We start from the raw sequence: 26,181 nt of genomic DNA on the forward strand, positions 1-26,181 counted from the left end.
CCATTGAGTTCAAACTATTGCGCATTCCTTTGATGTTTCATTCAGCTGTCCAGGACGACACGGATGTCCTTTGCTTTTGACACACAAGTGCCAATCCCAGCCATCAAATATGACTGATCAACAATGCAAAACAGTGCCAACTACCTAATGGCATTGAGGACAATATGCCCCTAAAACAGACCTGTGCAAACAGAATGCAGCCGTTGCTATGGTTACCAGACATGCACACTTGTACATGTACATGAAATGTGTCTTACAATAGCCTTAGAAGACAAGGCACAGTGTGAATGAAATAAGAACTTGAAGACTATGCTATTTTTCAAAAAGGAAACAAGATGGTGCTGTCAACTTCGAGACAAGAAAACTGTCTTGGGGAGTTCAAAGTCAAAAAGGGTGATGGGCTTGCTCTTGAACCCCTGCCTACTGCCCCAATGTCACTTTTTCAACTTCAACAGATTGTGTCAAAATCATGTAACAAGTAACCAGAAAATAACAGAAGAACTAGATTTAAAACGTCTTGTGAAATTACCCCCGAAAAACCCAGAAAACAACCCCCCCCCAAAAAAAAAAAAAAAAAAAAAAAAATTATAGAAACAATAAAAACTGACTGAGTGGCAGTTTTTCAAGGTTTCCAAATATTCAAAAAATCTTTCTGAGAACTTTTCACCCAAATTTGCTCTGTATAAACCAAACCACTCATTTACGAACAACAGTACTACCATTACAGTAATATTTATCCACTGTTGTAGATACTCATGAAATGTGTATATGCATGTTTTAACTCTACAAGTAAATTTGCCATAAATTTCATTTAGTGATCATAAACAGTGTGATCATAAACACAATATGTTTCAGGGATAACTCTGATCTTATTAGTTACATTAGAAACTAAGAAATAATATTCATGCATTCATTTTCGAATTTCTGGACATGCATGATGAACCAGACTTCATCAAAATTTATTGGCCAGAAAATAATAGTTTCACAAATTTTATCAATGTATAAAGTTAAGGTAGTATGCGCTTCGAGAATGAAAGACTTAAACTTTTGCTCAAACTTTCCTTGAGGAATCTTTCAACCATACTCTTTGGAAGTCAAGAACAAAAATTGGGGGTCACCGTGCAATTTTTGGCACTACATGCCCAAGATTTACCATTATTTGAAATTCAAAATGGCCACCATCCCTGTGTTAACTCTATGAAGAAAAATAAAAATTTAAAATGAGCCTCCAGAAGTAGTAGATCAGAAAAGAATTGTAAAAGTTTGAGAGTCTGAATACCGTATGTGTCCCCGAGGTGCATACAAATCAATCATACTGGCAGGGGCTGTCATTAACTGCCAGTCGTATGATTTATTGACGTTTGAAATCAAGCTAAGTAGTCCTCCTAGCCTTACTGATTACCTCAGTACAGAATTTGTAAATTACTCGGCTGTTCAAATAAGACTTGCTGGTCCAAACTTTTTACAATTTGGTAGTGTTGCCATGGCACTTAGTGAATCAATCAAGCTTTTTGAAATTTTATTGCTCTCAGGTCTGACCCTGTCAGTCAAATGAGATTGTTCTATTCGTTCATTATATGCTCAATTAATTAAATCTCTCTTCAGAACTGTTTGCACTTTGTATCTGACACTTGACAACACATCAGAGGTACGTTTCATAGAGGAAACTATTGACCTTTGACTTCAAAAAAACTGTATGCAATTTCTGACATAAGGTTGGGCTGAGAAGCAACGATATTACCTGCTAACCTCTATGGAGTCAATACAACAGGTAGAGATAAGGTTTGCTGATTAGATGTGAATATTTACTATTGAAGTTTCCAGTATGTACAACTCCACTGAACTGTACAACTGTTTTGCTCTGTTTTGCTACTTGCATCGAGTGTTACTCTAACAATTAGTGAACCATCAGACTACTATGTATACTGTACAATGCAACAAATGTCCAATGGCTGATTGAAGTGAACGATATACAAATTTTGATTCAAGATTCTCTGATCAGATATTTTGTCAATTATGACCTTACAGATTTACTACTAACAGAGGCCGTCAGAAAGTCCAAGAAATTTAAAATAGATATATAGGTTTTAAAGGCAGCTACAGTTTGAAGTGAGTTTGGATTGTGATGGAGGAACTGAATCTAAGACACTTACTCTGAAAAATGTACAAGTCCTTGTCAAAACTGCCAGTGGTGAAAATGCATCTGAAAATGGTTGTTAGTGAACAAATGAAAGATTTATACAGAAATCACCAAGCAGTCTGTCAGCTGAGCTGTGATAACATCATACCTGTAAGGTTCCCATATCAGACAACAGTGAATAGAAACAAGACTGCATGCAGACCGACGGTTTCCAAGCAGCCTCAACAGAAAGCTCCACTTCAGTGAAGAAATATGTCAAAGCTGCAGCCTCTTTAGTGGTCTGCGAAGTGTACATTGCACCACCAGGATTAAATCTAAACATGCAGTAAGCAAACTCAGTGACCGAGTCTCCTGATCCACAAAGATCTTGAAGAATTGTGAAGTTGGTGGTCTTTCCTGCAGAGGAGAAGATGGACAGCGTCTTGGGAAGACCTTCAGAAACTGCAGCCAGGCAGCGGCAGGGACACTTCAGATGTCAAATGTATGGACCGGTCTCCAAGGTGAGGTGATCTCAGCCACAGATACACTTGATCTAGAGTAGAGGTGTCAACACACTGGACTGCAATCAAGGCTAGTTAGTTGCAGATTAGCAGACTCAAAGCAACCACAGTCCAAATTCCACTGGGAGTAACAACTTTAGCAAAGAGGGGTGTAGCATCCTTTTGTGAGGGGCATGATAATCACCTCCATCAGAGAACTACCCTAGATTACGTCTTGAGGCATGCTAATTAATTAAATCACAAATTCCTCAATATTTGCCTTTTAGGTGATAATCATTTTCTTCTCAGAGTTGCCTTTAAGCTAATTATATATTGAAATCAAATTTATTAATCTTGCACCCCTGAACCGAATGGTAAAATCCAATACAGATTTTATATGCCTGTAAAATATTGCTGTTATCGTGATTAATTTTTAATATAATGGATTAGTGTGAACGTTAATTTCAATAACCTTGATGCAGTTTGCAATATCTCTCCAGAGAAATCCCATTTCAGGAAAAAAATATTTGCTCTGGCAAATATGGGTCTTGAGCTGCTGGGCTTTGAATTGAGAGCAAAACTAATTATCAAAGTGGATGAAGGGAATTATTTCTTTTAAATGAAAGTCACTTGGTTAGATTGTAAATTTGTTTCTTATACATGCTGTCACTTTTATTTCGTCATTTCTTTGGCTTTTTCGCGTCAGCTAATCTGTGTTTGAACAGAAGCGGCTGCACAACAAATACATGTAGTTATGCTTTTCAATTAAGTTTACTCCACAGATCAACAGAGCTATATTTAAGATGTCAAAAACCGTTAGATTTCACACCTAACGCTGGGTTTAAGCCAACTTCTTGGTGATCACGCACTTTTTCATGCAGCACCTGATGAAGAAACGTCTGTTCATTTCTGTAGCTTGGCTGCTAGTATGGCAGATTTTTTTGTGCAAGTGTGATGTGGGGAATTGTAAATTGTATATGGATGAAATATTTCTCATCTGTCTGGCGGGATATCTACTCAATTGTTTTGATGAAATGTCTAGTACAGAGTAAACAGACTGTGTTTAGGAAGGGCAAACATAGCATCTCTCCTATTTAATAGCCTGACAGTGGTAAAATAACAGAGAATTTACAGAATGATGTGATGGGAGGGATCAATAGAAGTGGCATTGTTGCGCGTTTGTGAATAACATGCAGTGGAAGACAAAATCAGCAAAAAATCAACACAAAGAAAGGAAAATTGACAAGAATATTATCAAAATTTGTCTCTTCTGTACAACTGCATGTTGTTTAGGCTGTGAGTTTTGGCCTTGACAACAGTTGGCTTCTCTTCAGAAACCCAGATTTCAATTTCCCTAATTCAATCAGAGGCCATTATCTGGACAATGGCAGATTACACAGTAAAGAAGCATTTGATGTGGAGCCACAATATTTTCATTCTTGTCAGGGCTGTGTTAGTTTACTAAACCCACTTTGCCTTTTTTCACGCATTGCATAAGACTTTCATTCACTAAACAAAAATTCCATTTTGAGGTGAGCAAATCTTGACAAAGTAAGTCAAGAGGGTTTACACATAGTACTGCTAATCCAACTCAAGAGCTTGAGTTCATGAAATGTTCTATCCCAAGCCAGATATTCCCTAATCCAGCCAGATAATGGAATAATCAATGGGAACACACAGCTGCATCTCTGTCATCTATTTCAAGCCTTTTCTGTTTTTCTTTGGCTGTCTTCAGCACTAATTTTGGAACGAGATGTCAATATTACATTGGACAGCTGTACAAAACCATGACATTTTTGACTGGTGCGGGAAAAAAAGTAATACTGTTAATATCTAAATATTTGCACTTTCCTGTTAAAGGTCAGAACGAAATGACACTTCTTCTGTAAGTGTCAATTGACTTTTGACTCACGGCTTTCTGACTTTTCGATGAAAGACATGCTTGATACCTCGAATGAGAAAAACAAATTCTCTGGATGAAACTTAATAGTTTGAGCTGATTCAAGAACATTAGATTTGTGTTAGTCTGGGTGTTTTTGTTAAAAAGATATATCTTATGGATAAAACAAAATCTGTTTACAATCATGTATTCTTCAGATTCTTTCACAAAAAACAGAAATAATCCTTGCCTGTAGTCCATGTACAGGCACAATGTGTCTGACCTGAAATTTGTTCGTAAGGAACATCTGCAAAACACCAGAATAGCCATAGATAAAATATTCCTAGTGATTTCAATGTGAATAATATCAGTCATGGTAAAAAGATTTATGGGGAAAACAGTATTATTAATTTAACTCAATTAAGCTGCCTTTTCCGTTCATAAATTCTAGACAGACTATTGATAATACATTGTTCACATACTGGCTCAAACATTAAGCTAACGGTATACCTACCACCTAAAAAAAGTTCAACCACAACCTCAACAGAGAAATGTCTGATCATTTTTTACCTGCTGATAATTCATCACTGATTTTTTTATGACTTCTGAGAAAGTGCATCGACTTGTTGGAATAGTTGTTAGTGAGGCTGGTAGATATTCTCAACTTAATCTTTTTTTTACGGTGAACTTTCAATAATTGTTAATGTTTAAAAATTCTGTTAATTTTTCAAAATTCTATTGTTAAAAACTTTCAACAATGGTTAATGTTTTAAAATTCTGATCCTTCTCAGCCACAATCTGCATACAAACATCGTAGATAATGAAAATTTTTGAAAGAAACAACTGTCTGAGAAATCCTACACATCAAGAAAATCAGAACCATAGCACAGGTTATATGTGCGCAAAAAGAAAGCCTTACCGCTGTAGTCTGACAGATCAACAAACACAGGTACACATAAACAGTTTCAGTATGTGATTCCCAAATCAGACTGCCAAACACGGACACATTACCGACACATGTCCCATCCCTTGGGAGCACAAAAGTTTGCCGCTATTCTTGACTGATCCCCTCTTTATACCGACAACACTGAACAATACCAATAAGAAGAATAGCCACCACACAATGCATCGTATACCTGTCCATTGTGATTGTTCAAGCCTGCGATAGTCCAGACAAGGGGAGACAGCAGTACCTTTGCAAGCAGATAAATTGCCTGCAGGTTATAATTCAGCTATGCTTCTGTGAGAGTATTCACTCTACATTGATTGTTAAACCAAGCCTACGATATTGGCTGGTTTATTTGATCATGCATGTAGACACTCAGGTCACACAGTGGATCTCTGGTAATGGAGTCTTGATGGCTGTCTATGCAGAGTTTGTGGTGACTGACTTTGAAAGGCGACTAAAATACACTCACCTACTGGACTGTAAACTCCCACTACATGTACATGTTCTGAACATTGTAAACTTCTCAACCCTTTTTAGCAAAAATAGTACTTTTAGCAGTCGCTATAGGTGATTGATGCAATTATATAAATTGAACACTATCACAGAATTTATACTCATCCCTATCTCCCGAAACAGTCTGAAATCTACATATCCCACCAAAGCTACCATCTGTCAATATCTATAGCAGGTACATTACCCAGTATTCTCAATCAGTCTTCAGGTATCAGGTAGGTCACAGGGACTGTGGGTAGATTAATACCTGAGAATTTCTGACAGTCCTTCAACGTTATTTTCCACCATTCACCATGGAAACAACACAATCATTCTGATCAATTTCTGTAACAGCTGATTCAAGACGCTAAAATTTCATACCATTTCCACGACAGAAAAAAATGTTGGTGCTCAAGCCTTCTGCAACCTATGGAATCCAACTCACAGAATCCAATCTTCTGATTGGCTGACAGAATTAGATTTTAATTTCCAATTACAAACAGAAGAAATCTATTTCCTCTCTACGCTTGACTTACCTTGAAACCATTACGAAAAATAAATGGCAATGCTTAGTTCTTGAACAATTTACCTGTCCAGAATTCCACTTTCCTAAAACAGTACCATTTTGAAATATGCTGTCAGAGCAAGACAACTTCGATACTTGTGGTATAATTTTCTAATTTTACAGCCTGCTGCACACTTCAAGTAATGGGCTATTGATTTTACACATTGACATGAATCGTAAATGTCTACCAAATAACCACAAAGGAAGCATAAACAAAGGCAAAAGGTTTTCTCCTTTTAAAGATTGGTTCAAGCCCAATTGTGTTCCACAGAGTAGGTTTTTGCTCCAACACAATATTCATTAGACTGTGATTAGACCATTTAAATATCTTCAAGTTCACATGGCAATTTTTTCTAATAAATTATTTTTCTATTTTCCTGAAATTTTGGTATTGATATCGACTATATACATGATTTCCATTTGAAAATGTTAAATATATGAAGTTCTATTAAAAGTTGACAAATATCAATCCCTATATATTTTCAAGTATCTAGGAATTTTCCGCTGTTTATAGTCAAATAGTTTATGCAGTGATATGAACAATTACAGTAATCAACTCCCAATTTATATTTTTGATGGTAATAAAAAACAGGATTACAAAAGTTGAATGGCGAATGGTAAATTCTGAAAATAGTTGTACTGCAGCCTTTCACCCCTCTACTCAAGTAAAAGAATCCAACAATGGCACAACAAACAATGTGGTGAAACTAAACTTGTGCAGTAAAAGGGCCTAGGGGTCTGCAAGCACATTACGGTATGGCTCTGCCACTCTGTGTGTTGTCCAAACCATTTTCTCCTCATTTAATCCATTTCACTGCTGTCACTGTGGTAATCCCTACAAAGCTCTGTAGGAATTTAACCTGGCCATGATACCATGTACATCACAATGGATGTTTACAGTTTTTTAGTCGCAGCTTGATTGCTCCGTAAGTTTTAATCAAATGGAAGAAAACATGGAAATGCTTTTAGCTTTCAGGAGATTTCCACAACAAAATGGCTTCAGGCAAAATTTCTTGTGCTGAACAAAATCTACAAGAATGTTGTGAAAGTGTATTTTTACACCATACATCAGAAATGCAATATTTTGGTTACAAAAAATCTCTAAGAAAACTAGCCCTCAATGTTGCAAACTAGCTGTTCCAGTTTACAAATTTAAAATTTGCAAATAATAATTTTAATTGGGGTCCTATTGGATGAGGCAGGATATGGTTTGTCTACTTTACATCAAATTTTGCAATCATAATAAGTTATGCATGCACAGGAAGCTTCACCAAACATTCCCTATATGTTTGTCTTTTCTAATAGCCTGATGACATAGTTACCGAGTTGTAAAATGTATTTATAGTCAGCTCATCAAAACTCATCCAAAAGCGAAAATGATATGGTTCTCGATTGTGCTAATAATTCAACATTTGTTACGGTATTTCTAAAGGTATGGTTAAACTTGGGATATATACATACATACATATATATATATATATATATATATATATATATATATATATATATATATATATATATATATATATATATATATATATATATATATATATATATATATATATATATATATATATATATATATATATAGCTCATGAGTTGCTAGGGAATAATCTGACACTGCTAATTTTTTTTTTTGTCGTCAGGACAGTTTCTGCATTAGTGCATATCTGCCAGTACTTTTCACAAAGCCTAATAACCATACTCCTGTCACCTCCATCTTCACTTTCCATCTAAGACTATCTGTCCACAAGCGTTAGACTCCACTATCGATGTTTGCATTTTCCCCAAAAGCTTTTTAAATTCTCAAAGAAAGGGTTCAGAACCACTCACACAGGTTTGTTCCTCTTTTTTATCACATCAATGCTAAAGCAGCGGTATATATTGAATTCTTTTTTTGGGGGTGCTCAATATCCTGAGTTGGTGCAAAAACATAGTTGTGATATTGGTTTTCACACTGTTTGGAACATAATGGTGACATGGTGACAAGCACTGTCTGGGACTACAGCTCAGCGGGACTCTCCCAGTGTTTACTAAACACATTTGTTCCCAGTGCTTCTTGTTATTTCCAATAAAATCGAACAGTTATTCAAACACTGTGAAGACAGAGTGGCTGCTGCCACCAAGCCATATTGAAGCACTCTCGTTTGCAATAGTCCTGCTTTAATCTCTCAGCAAAATATTGACAAGTTGCTGATTGACCATGTATGTTCAGTTAAGAGTATCTAAGCTGGGCGTTAGGACTGGAACCATAGAAAAGAAAAGAAGAGCTTGGAGAATGCAGGCATACTGGACAACCCAGCAACATATTTTCCACAGGCCCATACAGAAAAATGCCTTGACAAGCATACAGGCTATGACATAGAAATGTTAGAAATTCTAGATTCAGCAACGGCACAATTAATTTGTTGTGAAAGAAACGTGATGAAACACAAGGAAATATTTGCATTTGAGCTATTGATTCAAAAGTATAATTGTTCAAAAATGTTCTTGCCTTGTTTGTATGGTACTAAAAGCAATGAAAAAACTGAATAAAGTCACTTATAGTCTTATAAGCCAAATGTTACATGCCAAAATCAAATCTTTGTTGATAACATGCTATTTCCAACAGTCAATGTTTTTGTTGTTTTTTTGTTTTAGTTGATTTTTTCATATATTCATTGCAATATAAGTTTATGCTGTTTTGTTTTCTATACCTTTACTTTCCTCTTTTGTTAACCAATAAAATTTGGGCCATAAGTACCGAAAGAATTAGTAAACACTCAATTGAATCCTAAACACATTGAGTCAAATACACTTGCACATACATTAGATAGATGATATTTTCTGAGACTGCTATATGTGACCTTAACTGACCTCAAAGAAAAAACCACCGTTGACCAATTCCAAGATCAGCTGGAGATATCCCAACAATCATAGAATGACCACAAGTAATTCAGAGTTGTTCCTTGGTCAAAACACAATCTGTCTCCTTTGGCAAAAACCACTGTTATTCATGTCATATGATCAGTAACTACAAGTGAATCCCATCAGACATAAACATGACGAAGTATGCCAGGCTGATGCATCTGTGACATGTCAGGCTATGATTTCCACTTTGGTTTACCTGAGTCTCATGTTGAATTTCCTGAGATGTCCTACTTGAGCTGCATGGTGATAAACAGTGAAATCAAAGTGACCGAGGCCAGGTCGGTTGTCACTTGTATATCAACAAAGATGCCAGGTAACCGGCCTGGAGGTGAGGTAGATTGATGGCATGAATTGACCGACCGCCGGCTACGGCAATTATGCCACACTATACAAGACTTGATCAATATAAAAGAGTTCATAAAAGCAGCACTGTGAAGGGAGACTTTCAAAAGCTCCAATCCCAGATATACACATCCTTATAATGGACACAAAGCTGTATTTTTAATGAGATCCTTCAGGGTAACATACCCAACTTACCTCTTTCATTGTTCCTGCAAAGATAACGGTTCCAATACACAGCATGTAACTTTCACAAACAACACTGACTGGCAACGGGGAAAAGTTTATATTTGCCCTTACAATTTAAATTACATTTTTTCATCAAAAACCTGTCAGGTGACAGGTGAAAACTAGTATAGTAACTACCGTACATGTATTACAATTATTCTTAATCAGCTAACATTCTATCATACATATATAGCATGTATATAAGATGGTGTAAGTCATAGGGGACAACATCATGGTAATGATCACCATGGTTACAAAGCATTGTCGGTGACCTGATGCCCATGGTGGTGGGAATCAAATACAGCTACTTCAAATGACCATGAATGTCAATGTTACTGTTCAGCGACTGTCTCATTTCTGATTCATGTACTTTTCACAAAGTGCTTATTTGTGTTTATATACAATGGACTGCCAACAGAAGAAAACTAGTCAGTCATTCTTTTTACCAAACTCAACGGTGAAAAACACATTTCTAAAGTTGCATACACCATATCGCTCTTTTCAGTTGTTTGTACAATCCCCTAACACACTGCATCAGCAACTTCTGAGGCTTTGAAACCCTTCACAAAGAGAAATAAAAACTGCGTTTGCTATTTTGATGGTCATTATACAAAATAAGTCTCCAAACCATGCAAACTTGATGGGCGGCTTTATATGTGCCAGAGTTAAATATTTAGATTTCTATTTTTCGACCATTTACTTCAAACCCAATTAGTTTCCATGTACTGCACAATAACTGTTTTGATACTATCTAATGCTTTTAAATTAAAGTTTCAAAAAGCCTTGAAAAGAATTATTGTATGTGGCTGTCTCATATGGTGTCTTTCCAACAAAAGCTTTTCATCATAAAACTCCTTAGCATTGAGCATATTTTATTTCTCAATATGAATACCTCCATTAGTACTCAAGCAGTTTAACAAACCAAAAGGAGGTTTTATGAAGTGATGAATTAAACACAGTGATTTCTCTCTGGGCATCTTCCTCGGAGTACTTTCACAAATTGAAAATCAATGTATATGCAGCTGTTTGGGAAAGCTGAATAGTAATTTTTATAACTTCCACTTTCTAAACATACTGTGCTTTTGTAGAAAAGTTATCCCTTTGCTGTGTAAAAGGAAAAAGTATTCAAGACTGAACAGCCATCCTGCACTCATGCAAGATGGTTTAATTCATAAATCCAAACACAAACCATATTTGTCAGTGTATCTGTAAATTGTTTTATTTGTTGCTATGGGAGAAATTCCTTGCATAGCTTCACTAAGATTCCAAAAAATGTTTGTCAGATACAAATTTTGCAGATCTATTGCTTATCCAAAACCAGAAATGAAAGGAATTGATAAATGAAATGAAATAAATGGAAAAACACCCAACTTTTCGGATTCATTATTCAGAATTGTTCCAGTTCCAGCAACATTTTGAAATTGTATCTTTGTCATTATTATCAACTCATGAGATCACCATTTTCTTAAGAGTTACATTTTCATCAGTCTCTATAAAAAAGTATGTGAAAGTTGTCTAAAATATGGAACATCGGGCAAACAGCTTCCACTTATCTTTGAGTAATTTTACTAGTCTGATACTGTAAAGACTGAAAGATCCGTCACTTGAGGGCGCTCTCTACGCTACCCCCTCGAGTGACGGATCTTTCAGTGTAGATAAGGTATTGTACATTTTGAGCTAATAGCCACATGCTTTTTTAGGGTTTTCTGATCAACAGATTTTAATTTAGCTAAAAAGAGACATCCTCGCCATAGTTAATCGACAGAAGAGAATAAATTACCTGCGTCTTTCAATAAGTGAATTGTCACACTTAGGTAAATTTGCTAAAAAAGGATGCTAGCTGGAGGAGATATTTTACAGTTCCTGTAGTTCTGATGAGACAGCTACTTAGGGCGCCCTCTATGGCAAATGTTGCCACAGAAAAGGGATCACTTGTAGAGAGGCACCATGAAAATTTGTATTTAGCCTTAATTCATTGTTTTGATTTGTCAGACTCAGATTGGGGATGGCAAATTTAGTGATACCGTGTTCGCTAAAAAAATTGGCCCTCCTGGATCACTTCAAACCACTGGATTTGCTGGCCTTACACCACTTTGTAAATGTTCATGCCAGTTGTTTTTTGTTTGATAGATGGGTCTTACAAAGTATTATCACAAAATAGAACTTTTACATCTGGCAAAACATCAATCTCCCTTTTCTGACATGTGTACCCACAACACCAAAAAATGCTTGGTACTGTATCTGGCAGGCTTGACATAGAGGGTGCTCTTCAACCTACGTACAGGCATAGCAGTATATATTTGCACGACCGGGCTGCTGGTAAGAACGTTTAGGGTGATAAATCCTCAATATGTACAGGCTCTTTCCACTCATTGAAGACTGCAATAGTGCTGTCCATATGTTTGCACTCAAAGGAAAATCGTCGAGAGAGCAGAGGGAGCATAGGCTCAGTTCACACAGAATTCAGGAAAACTGACCTCTCAAGAAAAATGCCATACCTGTTAAGAGGTTGTGGTGTCAACCAGGCTATTGAGAGAAGGCTGATACATTGACCTAATAGGGGTTGCAGCATAATGTTTTTCATTGGTTGTCAACATGAAGACGACAAATGCGGGCTGCTTGGGCACTCAGAATGAATCTTTTAACTGGTGTTTCAAAAAAGCACTCCATTGACAAAGGTACATGAAAACATCTGCATGAGTTTCTCGGGAATTTTAGAACGATTGCTTGGCTTTTATCTGTGTGGTTCACATTTCTGAACCTAAAAGCTATCGACATTTCAGGCATTACAAAATGGCCACAACACAAGATCACTTGGTGACTTTAAAACCTTTAAGGGGAATCACCATGCGGACAATGGGGACTGAACGGGGAGTGTATACAAGGTCAAGGTCTTTGTAAGTGCCCTTAAATGAACTCTTACATGATGTACAGCTGTGTGAAATGTACTGTGTTTGTGCGTGCAGTGTACTATAAAGGAGTGAATTGTACTATTCCACCGGGGAACAGCACTTCTCCAGTGAGCATTGTACTTTGAATGAAACGGGGTCATTAGGAGGTTTTTTATCTCTTAAAAAGTACAGCCCATCTGGTTCATTGAGAGTTCACTCTGCACTGCTATGGAAGGTGGGTGGGATAATGGGCTTTCTGCCAGATGATTCATGGTCCCTCCATGTAGTGAATGGTTTGGTCGAGAGTATTGAATTATGATAGGTTGTGCCGGTGTAAATCAATGAAGCAATTTCACAGCCATAAGAAAATTCATTCCTTCCAGCCATCAGAAAAAATCTTTTATGACTCAGCCATTTGATACAGTCAGTGTTTGTCTCACCCTATCCTGGTCACCCCCATACAATTTTAGATAAGTCCATTATCACAATAGAAAAGGACAGGGTTCAACCATAACACAGGGGGAGGTAAGTTGTTAAGATGGAAAAAAATTAATATTACTGGGACAGGAAAGACTGTCTTACACCCCCCCAACTCCTCTCTCTGTCATATATTTATTCCTGTAGGCCAATCTTGTCACAAGTCAAGCATTTATGGATAAATCACTCGCAGATAGGGAGTTGAAATAGTTAAGAATGCCAGTAATTTTACCGGGGATATCATTTTCCATCTCTTTTCATTAATTTCACTTGTTATTATTTAAAAAATTTACACTGTTAGGTGCCCTGTTCCAAGACAGACTGCAGAGACACAGAGTGTGCATCAAAGCAGGTTTTTTCCACTGCTGAGTGCGGCTAGACTTGTGCCTGGGGGAACTGGCTCTGAATTTTCGTGCTTACGTGTAATAAGCACGTAAGGCCAAAAATTGGCACAAGCTGCTGCTGTCAGTCTATGAAAGCTGATGCATTGCTGACTATCAGAGTATTGTTCTCATTTTTCCCACGCATGTAGGCCACAGGAACCAACACATGTCAGTGATGCAGATAATCACAGGTGACTACATGTAGTCAGAATGCCCAGCTTTTAACCCTTTGAGCGCCAAAGTCAATTTTCGTCGCCTTTATAATACCCTAGTCAATTTTTTTTTAGATTTCAGCCAAAATTTCCATAACAAGCTTCAGCCAACAAGATGTTATGTCCATTTGGTCAAAAATTGTCCAAAAATTGCAGAAAAATTCATAAAAATTGGTAAAATGTTGCACCCAAATTTTGGAGGGAAAAAATTACACTACTCAAAGGGTTAACTCAAGTCTGTAACCAGCTTCGGCAAAATGCTTTAAATGGGTGTGCTTTTGATGGTTGTATGCATTTTGTTGCCTATAAGCTGCTTGTCGGTAAACATTTCTACACCAGTGAATGTGGCCACAGGAAAAAAATGGGCACCCTGATCTGATTTCACTATTCATGAGTCACATCTACAAGCAGTTTGTAGTTTCCCTTTGAGCAGCAAACTTTGAACTTTCTAGTGGTAACAAAGTAAAATAAATATGCATTCATGGAAGCAAGATTGCAAGTTGCGACTGTTGGATCAGGGGACGATGGTACTATGGAAGCAGGGGAGGGGAGGGGTAGAGTGTTAATTGTCACAGTTCACATAGAAGTAGGTCCCCTGAACTTTTAGTGAAGTATGTCTGTCAACTGACTGACAAATACTGGACAAAGCACTCTGAAAGCAAACAAGGTTTTATCTGTGACACTGGACTGAACCAGAGCGGAACAACTGAGGCATTAGGACAAAAGTGGAGCGCATGACTGCTCACATGTGACTTGATTATCGTACAAGATTAAAACTTTCTGATACATTTTGTTAACACAACTACATGCTGTCCTCTAATCAATCTGATATTCAACGCGTGACATATTAGTATTCATGTATGCAAATTGCACTATGAATATTGATGAGATATGCAAGTCTGAAGATAATGATTCATTATCAATGGAGAATATTCATGTATTTTGGGTCATGCAGTAAACACTCCATTACCGGCATCATTTGGTTTTAAATTTTTCATATGCTTTCCTTGCCATTACAGTAAAAAAATGTATTATTATAAGGGTGGAGACTTGGCTGAGCGGCTTTGACTGTGATGTCTTTGCTTGGTGACTGGATGCCGTACACTGTGAGTTCAAATCCGATTGACAATTTACTGACTTTCCATAGAAAGTTAGATGACATTAATTATTGATAGCATCATTCAATTAGATAATTACAGCTAAGAATGTTGGCAAATTTGATGACAATGAATATGTCTCAACAAAATTTACTTCTGAAATATTGGAGATCGCTGCCTACTATCTTAATGTTGGATGCTGTGATTGATGACTTTGGAAAAACTGTAGTACTGGGGTGGAATATTTTGAAAGCAAAGAAATACAAAATTATTCAAATGTCAATTATGGCATTGGTTACATTACATTGTGTCAATAATGATGGAATGTGTGCAAACAGAGAATACTGGTTTGACATGGTATGATATCATCTTCATCTCTTTGTTGAATCACCAAGGAAGATGAAATGGTATTGTTTTATCTGTGGGACATGTATACTTTTTGAGGGGTGCTGTCTCTTTGTGAGGGGGGTGTCAAAGTTGCTCAGTAGTGTACACATGCAGTTCCTCATATGCTAGTATGCATCCCCTGTATTCTGAGAAATAATGGAACAACCACATTGTGGGGGACGTTTCATTTGCTGACTATGGGTGATTGCAGTGTTTATGTTTATATCATTTTTGGGAAATACTGACTGATTTTTGGGAAATAGAAACATAAGACTTAAAAAAACTGGACACGATTTCATCTCTTTGTAACATGGAACCTTCACTTAGTTGGAAAAACTTGGAAATTTCAAATTAATAGAATAGCTTTGATAGAATAATTTTCAATGTTAAACATCACATTTACAACAGCTCTTGATATCATTCAGATTGGAACAAAGGGATGATAATAGCGGGGACGATAACAAGATTTTTGAAAAATAATCAATATATGACATTGATAAGGTTGAGATCTTGTGGGTCGAGATACCCCCTATATTTATAAAATTACCTCATCTGACAATATGGGTACAATTGGACTATACCACAACTGGGAAGGATAGAGGGGTAGCAGGTTGTTCAGTGAATCAGCAGCACCTGATCAATGTTGAGAGAAAAACTCTGATATCAAAGGCAAAATCAATGTTCAATACTAGTGATTCATGTTCGTGACAATATCTTACACATGACCTGATCGATTAAATGAGTGGAAACTGCATGTGATGGAACAGAGTAATTTTAATACGTTAATTTAATGGCCACGACAGGGATTGTAGTTTGACAGGCCTCCATGGATGTTACACATATCTGAGAATGACCTTGGAGCAATCGTGAAGTCAATTGTTGCATCTGCGACTAGGTTTGAGTAACCGAGCAGGTCAAAGACAGTGATAAAATAGAACAGCGACACCTTGTCACGCAAATGCAGGTCAACTGCTGTACGACATATGGAGCTTGCTGAACTCTCCCGAGTGCACTTCCCTAATAACAGTCAGCACATTCCATTTACAGAGGAGTGGGAGGGGTCTACCGAGAATGTTTCCTCCACTCCTCTATGGCAGACTCTCAACATTTCAAAGCAATTTTCACCTCAGGCCTTTTCACTTTCGATAGTATGAAAGCGTTTCTCAGGAATTTTGTCGGCAAATGCTGCAATGTTTCTTTCCACGAAATATACCAACACTGACCCACCTGAGTCACTGCTGAAACCCCTCTTAAGACAATGAGATGACACAATAGATATGTATCCTGTGGCTGTAAATTTGATCTGGTAGACACACCGTCCATATTTTTCAATTTTTATCATTGCAAGATAAAGTTTGTTCACCCTCAGGCTTAAGACCACATTAACCTGAATCTTTCGCTGTCTTTACACCAGCATATTTTTTATGAAAGGTCACCAGTGGTATACTCTAAGGCACAAATAAACTTTTAACATCACAATTCCACCCGGCCAGCAAGGTTGATATCTAATAAGGCTGGTTTGATATTCGATAAAGCAGCTGACGCTAATGGAAATAAAACCCACGGTCTGCCATGAAAGATGATGAGTGCGTACATACAGCATCAGGAACTTTTTAAACAAACACAAACAGCAAGTGTCTAAAGTGAATGTCACATTGCCATTGTAAAAATATAACCCCAACAGCCCTGGACTTCATGTAGACTTGACCATATATTAACTGACCCCTCAGGCATAGAGTGTAATAAGATAATGACTGTGGTAAGAATACATTTAAAGCAGGCTGACACCCCCGTCCTTGACACAAGGTCAACATTTGGTATAGTCCAGTGAGTGGGAGAGGAAGGAACCTGATGATTGAGAGACACAAAGCTTGTGATGAAATAGTACGCGTAGACAAATCTATCACTTTCCCAGTATCACAGACTGCATATAGGGTTCTCCAAAAGGTCAACATACCGTGGCAGCAGAGCATTATGGGACATTTTCACTTTCATCTGACAGCTGCAGGGGGCAGTACACTTTCTTGACGGGGACGAGGGGGCGTTGATCCTTACCCTCTCACCCCTGTTTCCCTGTATTTAGTTCCACCCAACCCATTGAAAACGTGTGAATGTACCAAAATTTGTGGCCATGAAAGGGTTCAAAATCCAAGCAGCAGAATGCACATCTCTTCCTGAGAGTGCTGACAGCATGCTAGCTTTACAAGTAATGCAGAAGGGCTGTGTTCATCAGTTTACATGTAATAACCATGGCAATTGTCTCCTTCAGCTAATTTTAATCCTTTGGGGAGTACTACTGAACATACTTCACTCATTCTGATTTGGAAAAAAATTCTGTTTATCCATACACCCCTTCAGAATTTTTTTTTCTCTTGAGGGTCTATGGTATATCCTGCATCATTACTGACACTGCATCGAACATGTCTGCAGAGGAGCATTTCAAGAAAATTGTGCATTACCCATTCACAGCCCTGGTAAAATAAAATCATACAAAAAGCTATGCTAGCACTACCTTGCTTCTGAACAGTGGCAGTACATCTTTTCACCAGACAGTGAATTAATGTTTACTCTGAAAGGGCACTGATGTCTGCGGGTGCTTTTTTATTTATACTGGCAGCTGGGGTTGATAAAAAAAGCCCCGATTACTGTCAGCTGTTGTTTTTTCTTCTGGATAACCTACAATCTAGGACATTATGCTGCAGTCCTTGAAAAACACACTGAAGGTGAAGGCAGCCCCATAAATCAATGAAAACAAACTAGGTCAGGTTGTTAACGACTTTGTGTCTATATTCAGTAATTCCTCTTTAAATCCCTTTATATCATGTAACACTATCTTTTCTATGTGGCTACAACTGTACGCCCGCCATTGTAAGGGTTTGTATGTTCAAAGGTCCTTGATAGGTAGAATTTGCTTTTAGATTTGAAAAGCCAATGCACTACGGCCCGATCACAAGATTTTGCAATTAAAGAACATTTTATTCCATATGGCTCATTTGCAAGAATTTTCTGGAAATACTGTTATTTGTGTGTACATGCACGACATTTATGTCAAAGTACAATCAGATCAGTAACTAGTATTTGCATTTAATGAAACTTGTATATGTGTATAAACATATGTCTGATATCAGGGTTTTGTTTTCTGGCGTTTTGGAAAAAGGCAAACGGCAGTGTTGTAGCGCCCTCTTGTGGTGGAATGCTGAGCCCTGGGAGTGAGTCCGTACATGTAAAGAGTCACTGGCATATTGCATCCTGGATCAACTGTTTACTTCAAGGTACTGGTATCATCTTCTTACATGTTCAGAAAAGCTTGGAGGTGGACACTCACAGTTGAGTCGTGTTGTCAACAGATAACAGAAACTGTAACTCAACGACTGTAATATATCCTTTGAAATATTCACTGCATGTAAAAGGCCATTCTCTTCTTTTTCTAGAGGTTGGCATATGCTCTTCTTTTTCTCGAGGTTGGCATGTGCCGTACAGTAGCATGGTATGCTTGGTAAGTGAACATATACACATACGGTACCAGTTACTATCCACTGAAAATGATATGTTTTATCATTCAGGGGACAACACAGCATACCATCGGCTATTTCTCTGTCAAGCTACACTTTGTAGTGATTGCCGATGATGAGAAAATACGGCAAATGACTTTAATGTTTTCTATCTATTCCGGCCAAAGAGTACCTTTTCTATCTATATCCATGAAAGCACTCACAAGTTCGTATTTAGGTTGTGTACAGCAAGATCCATGCATTAACACTTGTTAAAATTCTTGCTCTAAGTGAAAATACTTTGCTTGACACAGCTGTAATCAGTATTTGCATATCATGATTGCACTTTCTTTGACTTGACGTGTGACTTATTCTCTTCAACTGTTCTTGTTTTGATGTGATGACAGGTCATGATGCTGCTAGATGCAAGATGTACGCCGAAAGAAACAAGGATTTTGATGATATGGACACCAGAATACAGGGTCAGCAACATTACAAAAATACTGTACAGATGCACACTGGAGATGAAGCGAAAACGCTGACTAAAAACGCGAGAGCTTGCAAAACCTGAATAACAATCAAGGTGCTGAAAGTATCTTGCAAAGAACATATCATTGCAGACTTTGAACACATCATACTCAAACATGACTCAGTCAACCTCTTTCCTCACCCTTTTCACTGCAAGAAAAATGTGTACATACAGAGTTCTTGGTTCTCACAACATCCACCCTTGCATGCCTTAACACACCACATTTCACGAAACAGAATTTGTGGGGATTGACATTGAGGGCGCACTACCATAAAACTTAGTGGGAGAGGAACTACAAAGTAATTATTTGTGAATAAATTTTACTTTCCTTTCAAAAAAGAAGAAAGAGGGCCTACATTTAGTTTACCATATGTGTTTGTTACAGGATTGCTTTTCAAACCAACAAAACATTCTGAAGCATGCTTTCATCTAGTACTCAAAACCACACTGAATATTTTCAAGTAAATGAATTTGAAAGGAATTTCTTAAGTTTCTTATCCACTCTAAATGAGTAGGAGAATGAGAGCAAGGAACTCAAATTGCATTGCACCTCTGACCCTTGACCTCTCATTACTTTCAGAGGTCATTCATGTATAGTAATTCTCTGAGTTGACATGTTTACCGTGTCTCCTTTCACAGACATTATCAACAGAACAACTTACACATACACCAAGCAGAACCACATTGGGACTCATCCTGTTATGTATACATATGTACTCACCGTCATCAGATAGCGGTTCTACGTCCTGCGTTTCAGGGCTACCGTGATCTGGTTTTGGATACAAAGGTCCATGTTCTGATGGCCAGAACGGCCCATCAAAAGTCAAAATGACACCATTGCAGTCAATGTATTTGCCATCTTTCAGTTTCCTTAATTTCGTGCCATCCCGGTTCTTGCCGTGCTTCAGGGCGTCCCTGAAGCCCTCTCTGGTATAGCGGTTGAAAACCTGCCGACGTATTGCACGGTGGGTGTAATCGTAGTTATCTCGTTCACGAGCACTGTAATTCACAAAATCGTCGTCATCATCACTGCTGCTGTCTCCCAATTTCCCATTGTGAGAGAGAGCGCGATTTCGATGACGGTCAAGGGAAGGGTCCAGACTCCGTTCATCATATTGTAGTCCATTCCTGCTAATTTCCTGGCTAGCCTCTTGATGGGCGGGAGTGCGGCTGTATTTTTGGCGGAAGCGACCCTTGTCATCGCCTGAGGTATTCCGGTATGACACAGGCGTGTCATCGGTGTAGCTAAACTTAGTTCTCAAAATGTCCCTGATGCGGCTAGGCCGCCGATCGGAGTATTCCCTGCATTGGTCCAAAGATAATGTGACTGGAGTCTGTTGCTGCTCTCTGTAAGACAAAGTAGAAAAATTATTATTATGACTGATGCACTGACATTTAATCCTTCCTACATCATGCTTTTGTATATGCAAATTCTTTTATTTGATGTCTTTGACCTTACAACAAATATAGATGGCTAAAGAAGTGAAGAGATAACAAGCATATGTGTTCTACAATGTAGACTTGCCAGAGGAAAGTCACTTGTGTGTATGATTCAAGACTCTTTTCAATGATCTGTATAATTGTAAGTTTCAAGTATTGCCAGGAAAGGTGTTGAGGATAAGCCTTGATTGACATCCTAAAAGTCCTCTATATAAAATTGAAAGATTTTGCATTGTACAGCTGATGATGAGTGCGACAGTTGATTTTCACATCAGCAATGTACTTGTCCTCCTCTCCAACTGCCAGTCACTCTAAATCAATTAGTTTTCCGTTTCTGCCTCTTGGGGGCGCTGTTCAAAGTCGCCAACTCAGCACACTGAATGTTGTGCCAGGCAATATATAGCACAGTGACTTACTGTTTAAGTCTGTTTTTATATCTCTGTCTTGCTCTCTCTCTGTTCCTTCGTATCCTTTCCAACGGCGGGGTAGAAAGCGCTTCCCGGACACGTTGTTCCAATTCCTCCTCTATTTGAGTTCTGATAGTTTCCTTCCATGACTCCGGCTCTGGAAAGAAATGGACAGAGTGGAGAATATTTACAGGGGGTGCGCCTTCCATCTGAAAGTCTTGTCGTCAACAAAATCTTAATATTCTGCACCATGGATAAGATACAGGGAGGTGATAATCTCAGGTGGGCATTACGGGTGATGTTAATGTGTGCTGCAATCCACACAGAATGAATCACAAAGATTTTAGTATCAATGGTTTATACTTCACTGTCATTATGAATGATATAGAGCTCATCAGTACTCAGTCTATTTCTCTTTTACATTTAAAGCTCTTTAAATTACCAAAAGAATATTTCTGCTGAAATTCAAACACATGCAAAGTTTGCTTCCGAAATAAAGCTACATTTTCCTCATTTCCCCGCGTTTGCTCAGAGTGTAGCATTTTGTTGATGTTAACGGACAATTTGTCTATTTTATACAGTCAACTTTGCAATCATGGAAAAACAGAAATCTAATATGTGTGGCAACAACTAAATGTAAGCTGTAGACAGTTGTAAGATCATCAGAATCTGTAATTGTAGAAATCTTTCCCTGCTAGTAATAAATGCCTTAAAAGCTTGGCACTTCTGTAGACTTGATGACAGACATGTAAAGTGAACAAAGCGGACATGCTTTGAAGATTAGGTCACCAAGAAAAAGAAAAACCACAGGAAAATAACAAAGTAGTGATATCATCATCCCTGCATGCATGATTTCTAAAAATCTCATCAAGTATTTCGAGTAAATGTGTATTTTTTGCATGAAATCACGGGATAGTGAGGTTATTGCAAATGACAGCACTTTGCAGTATTTCCTCCATTCTTCTCCACTGCCCCCATGTCTCCCTAAACCTGTTCCACCCCAATTCCCTGTAAACAGGTCCAAAATCACCACTGATGATAATGGACTTGGATCAAACCATGATGGTTTCAGGGTTGGCGAGTCCAAGTTAACCATGATGGTAACAAAGGATGACAATTTGGATGTAGGTAACCTTGAACTTGTTCAAACATTAGAGCTCAACCTTTGAATCTTTTTCTCGTGTCATTGGTGAACAATTATACTATCTCTGTTACGATCAGGCTACCCTAGAACTGAACTTTGGCCAACAACGTCAAGATCATTATCAATTAAAGTATACACTATAGCCCTGATGATATCGTTGACTGACCCTCCAGCACTTGACAAGCAGGTGACAAAAATCAATATACAGTAAACCTTTTTAAAGCTGCATGTACCTGCAAACCCCCACTGGTCTACACGTGGCCTTGTGTACACAACAACAGAGAAATTCTGTCAGAATTTCAAGGTTGATGTTTGAGCAGTAACCTAATCATCAGTGCACCTGAAGTTAATGATATCCGTAACATTTTCATTCCTCACATGTACCGGGTACAATACATAAACAGTATTATGCTGTACCCCCTGTTCATTTCACTTGCACATTTATATTAACTATGGATACTGTTCACCAAATTTGTCATATATCTCGTAGGAAATATTTATGTGTAATAAACCTTTTTTTCAAATTCACTACTAATAAAGTTACGGCAAACTGTCTAAAGACAAATTGTATTCATATGGCATAAAGCGTGTATACTTATTTAACTTTCTCTACAGTCTACCACTGGCTAAAGATGCTGACTTTACACTTATCTATTGACCTGTTGACATCTTATGCTATGGTATAATTTATAATGTTACACCATTTCAGTATTGAAATGAATTTTATAATCTGGCAAGAACTTGAAAACATACCTAATAATGCTGGCCTATTGTTTCTGATGGTATGTGTATGGACCAGTATCAGTATTATTTTATTTCAGACATAATATGATCACTGCCTCAATGGTTCAGAGATCCACTTACACTGAAGATTTTACAACTTAATGTTTGTAAAAATTGGAGGATGAAATACTGCTAATACCAGTTGATAAATGTTTCCAGTAACATGCCTCCAAATATGAGGATAGGTACAAGTAGGTTGGAGGAAATCAAATCTTTTTAAATTTTTTATTTTGGGAGGCTAAGACCCATAAGATACAGTAATGTTTAGATAATTTACGCCAAAGTTTTTTAAAATGGGAAAAATAAGTCTATGATTTTCTTAGGTTGGCGCAGTTACCAGAAACATATTTTCTTATTTGACCTTATTAAATATGCTGTAAATACTTGCAGTTACTGGAGGGAAACAAACTTTAAGGCAAAAAGACACAATTTACAGCAACTGTCTAAATCAGTGATCAATATATTCAAATTTGTTGGTCACAGCTGATTTGTACTGATTATTGATTGAGTGGAATGAATTGCTCATTTACAGATGCTTGACAGCATGGTTTATGGATATGCAAAACAATGAATCCATGGTAACGACACTGTTAGTACCTCTCTCATTATAGAAGTTGTAAATGTTAAACTCTAAATACTGTTGCCGCCATCAGGTTTATGATTCCATATCAACTTGTTTCCACCGGTAATGAGATTCATTGACTGTTTGTTTCAAGGGCAATCAGATGAAATTCAGTGATTGCTGTGGAGTATCGCAACAAGTCAAGATCACATACAACACCGTGATAAGCGAACGAATTGTAAACACGCCGATTATTTCTTGATGATATTATTTGACAGAAATACTTGACAAAGAGTCCCTCTTTTTACAACTTTGGACATCGTAAAATATAAAAGTCATGGCTCACAGTCCATTATCAAATACACCGACAGTATACTTGTGTTGTGAGCATGTTAAACATTTAAAAGTTTTGACCTTTGACCTGGAGGGGTAATATTTGACTGTGATATATTGCTTTGCTTTTTGAAGTATTAACAATCAATAATGAAAGGTCAGCTACCTTTTAGCATCGAGACTTAGATTCAGTTTTAACCCTTTTGGCAATTCTGCATTTTAAAGATTTAAATTTCTTCGTTTAAACCTAAAAACATTTCACTTTACCTGGTAAACTTATAATTGTTCTCAGTACATGAACACACCAGTAATATTTTTGCTACCTTCATAAGTCACTTCGTTTTGGCTAATTCTACAGGACATTAATTTAGTAGCCAGACGTCCTGACAGAACTTTGTTCAATAGAGAAGGATATCATTCTAGAAAGGGAAAGTGCAATGAACCCATGAAAATCCTCAAAAAGTTGAAATTAGATTGTGACTCCATCACGGAATTCAGTAGATTTTCGATTGGATTCAAACTCTCAATGTACAGCACCCAGTCACCTTGCAAAGACATCACAGTCAAAACTGCTCGGCCAAATCCCCACCCTTAAAAAAGAGTGGTTGAATAACCAAGTGACAATGTAAAGGTTGAACCATGCAAATGAAAACATTGGCAATCACCACATAATCTGATGAAACCATCAGAGATTAGTCTGTTGTAGAATAATGTAAATATTATTGGAACAATATTTGTTTACCCTTAATATTTCCTTTACCCAATCATTCATGCTTGTTATTTCTAAAATTAACTATAAAATGACTGTTACGGTTTATCCAATCATATTTACAGGACATACATCTTGCAGAATTCTTTGATATTTACCCCTTCAAGATTTTTTCCCCACTAGTAACCCTATCTTTGAGAGATTCTGGTACTGAAACTATTCAAAAGCATTCAAGGATGAGATAACAAAGGGAAACCTTCAGAAAAAGCAGTATGTGCAATGCTTGGCAGTGGACTGAATAAACTACATGTAAATTTATTTATGAGCAGTGTCTTGGGAACTACTGAACAATACAGTAGTCCAGCCTGATGGAATTCTGGTTGACTCTTTTCAATACACAGAACTTCACTGTTTGTGTGTATGTCAAGGATAACCTTGTCACTCAAAGACTTAACATCAATGGCAATGCTTGAATGCCCTTCAGTAGGGAACTATGAGGTGATGCGCAGTCAGCAAGACTCCATTTGCCACACAGAAATAAAATGTCTGGACTGCAACCTGACTTCATTGCTCTACACCCACTTTAGATCATAAACAACTTAATTAGACTGATAACCATCTCTTTACCAAATGTCATGATATAAGGAATATTTTCAAATATCATAACATGGTACACAGTTGAAATATTAAATTTTCTGGATGTTGTTAAAAAACACAATTCCAGTCGCCTACGGTTGTTACATAATATTATAATAGTCTCATATTTTTCACACAATATTTCACGAGTACTATACTATTAACAACAGCGCCATGAAAAATGATTGACTGACTAAAAAATCCCTAAGACTTATTTGTTCTGACTTTACCTCACGAAAACAAAATTACACATGTGCCTTTTGCCAGAAAACAATTCATGGTAACTGCCATTGTGTGCACTCTGAAATATTTCAGCAAAACATAATTTTGTGGAGAGGTATTCACATTTATGCACCAGACGAACTAATCAAAAAGATAATGCAACTTTCATGTAAACAGGTATTTATGAATTATAATGTACATAGACATGAACAGTAAACATCAGTATTTATGAAAAGTGGCCTTGTACACAAATTGATCCCCTGTCTTTCATGAGTGAACCTTCAATGTGTTTAATATTTCTTACCCTTTTTTGTTAACTTTTTACAGATATTGTACATGTCATAGAATGATGATATTAATGTTGGCATTATCTTGCTACATCATTGAGCAAGGTAATGCTATGTGCCCTTCACTTCATGGTTAATGAACAGAAAATCAAACAAGACCCACCACACTATAATGCACCACTGCAATATAAATCACTGACCAACTCCCAC

The 26,181-nt window shown here is 37.3% G+C and overlaps 1 protein-coding gene and 1 long non-coding RNA gene across 10 annotated transcripts in view; one reads left to right on the plus strand and one right to left on the minus strand.

Annotated features, from left to right (window-relative positions):
- LOC139115677 (uncharacterized) overlaps positions 1-26,181 on the minus strand; it is a 107,434-nt gene that overhangs the window by 47,422 nt on the left and 33,831 nt on the right. For all 9 annotated transcript variants that reach the window (XM_070677974.1, XM_070677972.1, XM_070677973.1 and 6 more), the window contains 2 exons: positions 21,305-21,452; positions 20,170-20,795 (listed from right to left, as the gene is read on the minus strand). In XM_070677974.1, coding sequence (XP_070534075.1) covers positions 20,170-20,795; positions 21,305-21,452 — 774 coding nt within the window. The remainder of the gene's footprint in view (positions 1-20,169; positions 20,796-21,304; positions 21,453-26,181) is intronic.
- Positions 14,922-19,069, plus strand: LOC139116478 (uncharacterized). Its single transcript, XR_011548309.1, has 3 exons — positions 14,922-15,050; positions 18,586-18,700; positions 18,992-19,069. It is a non-coding gene; the product is annotated as an uncharacterized lncRNA (long non-coding RNA).

The sequence above is a fragment of the Ptychodera flava genome, chromosome 17 (genome assembly GCF_041260155.1).
Source record: "Ptychodera flava strain L36383 chromosome 17, AS_Pfla_20210202, whole genome shotgun sequence".
NCBI lineage: Eukaryota > Metazoa > Hemichordata > Enteropneusta > Ptychoderidae > Ptychodera > Ptychodera flava.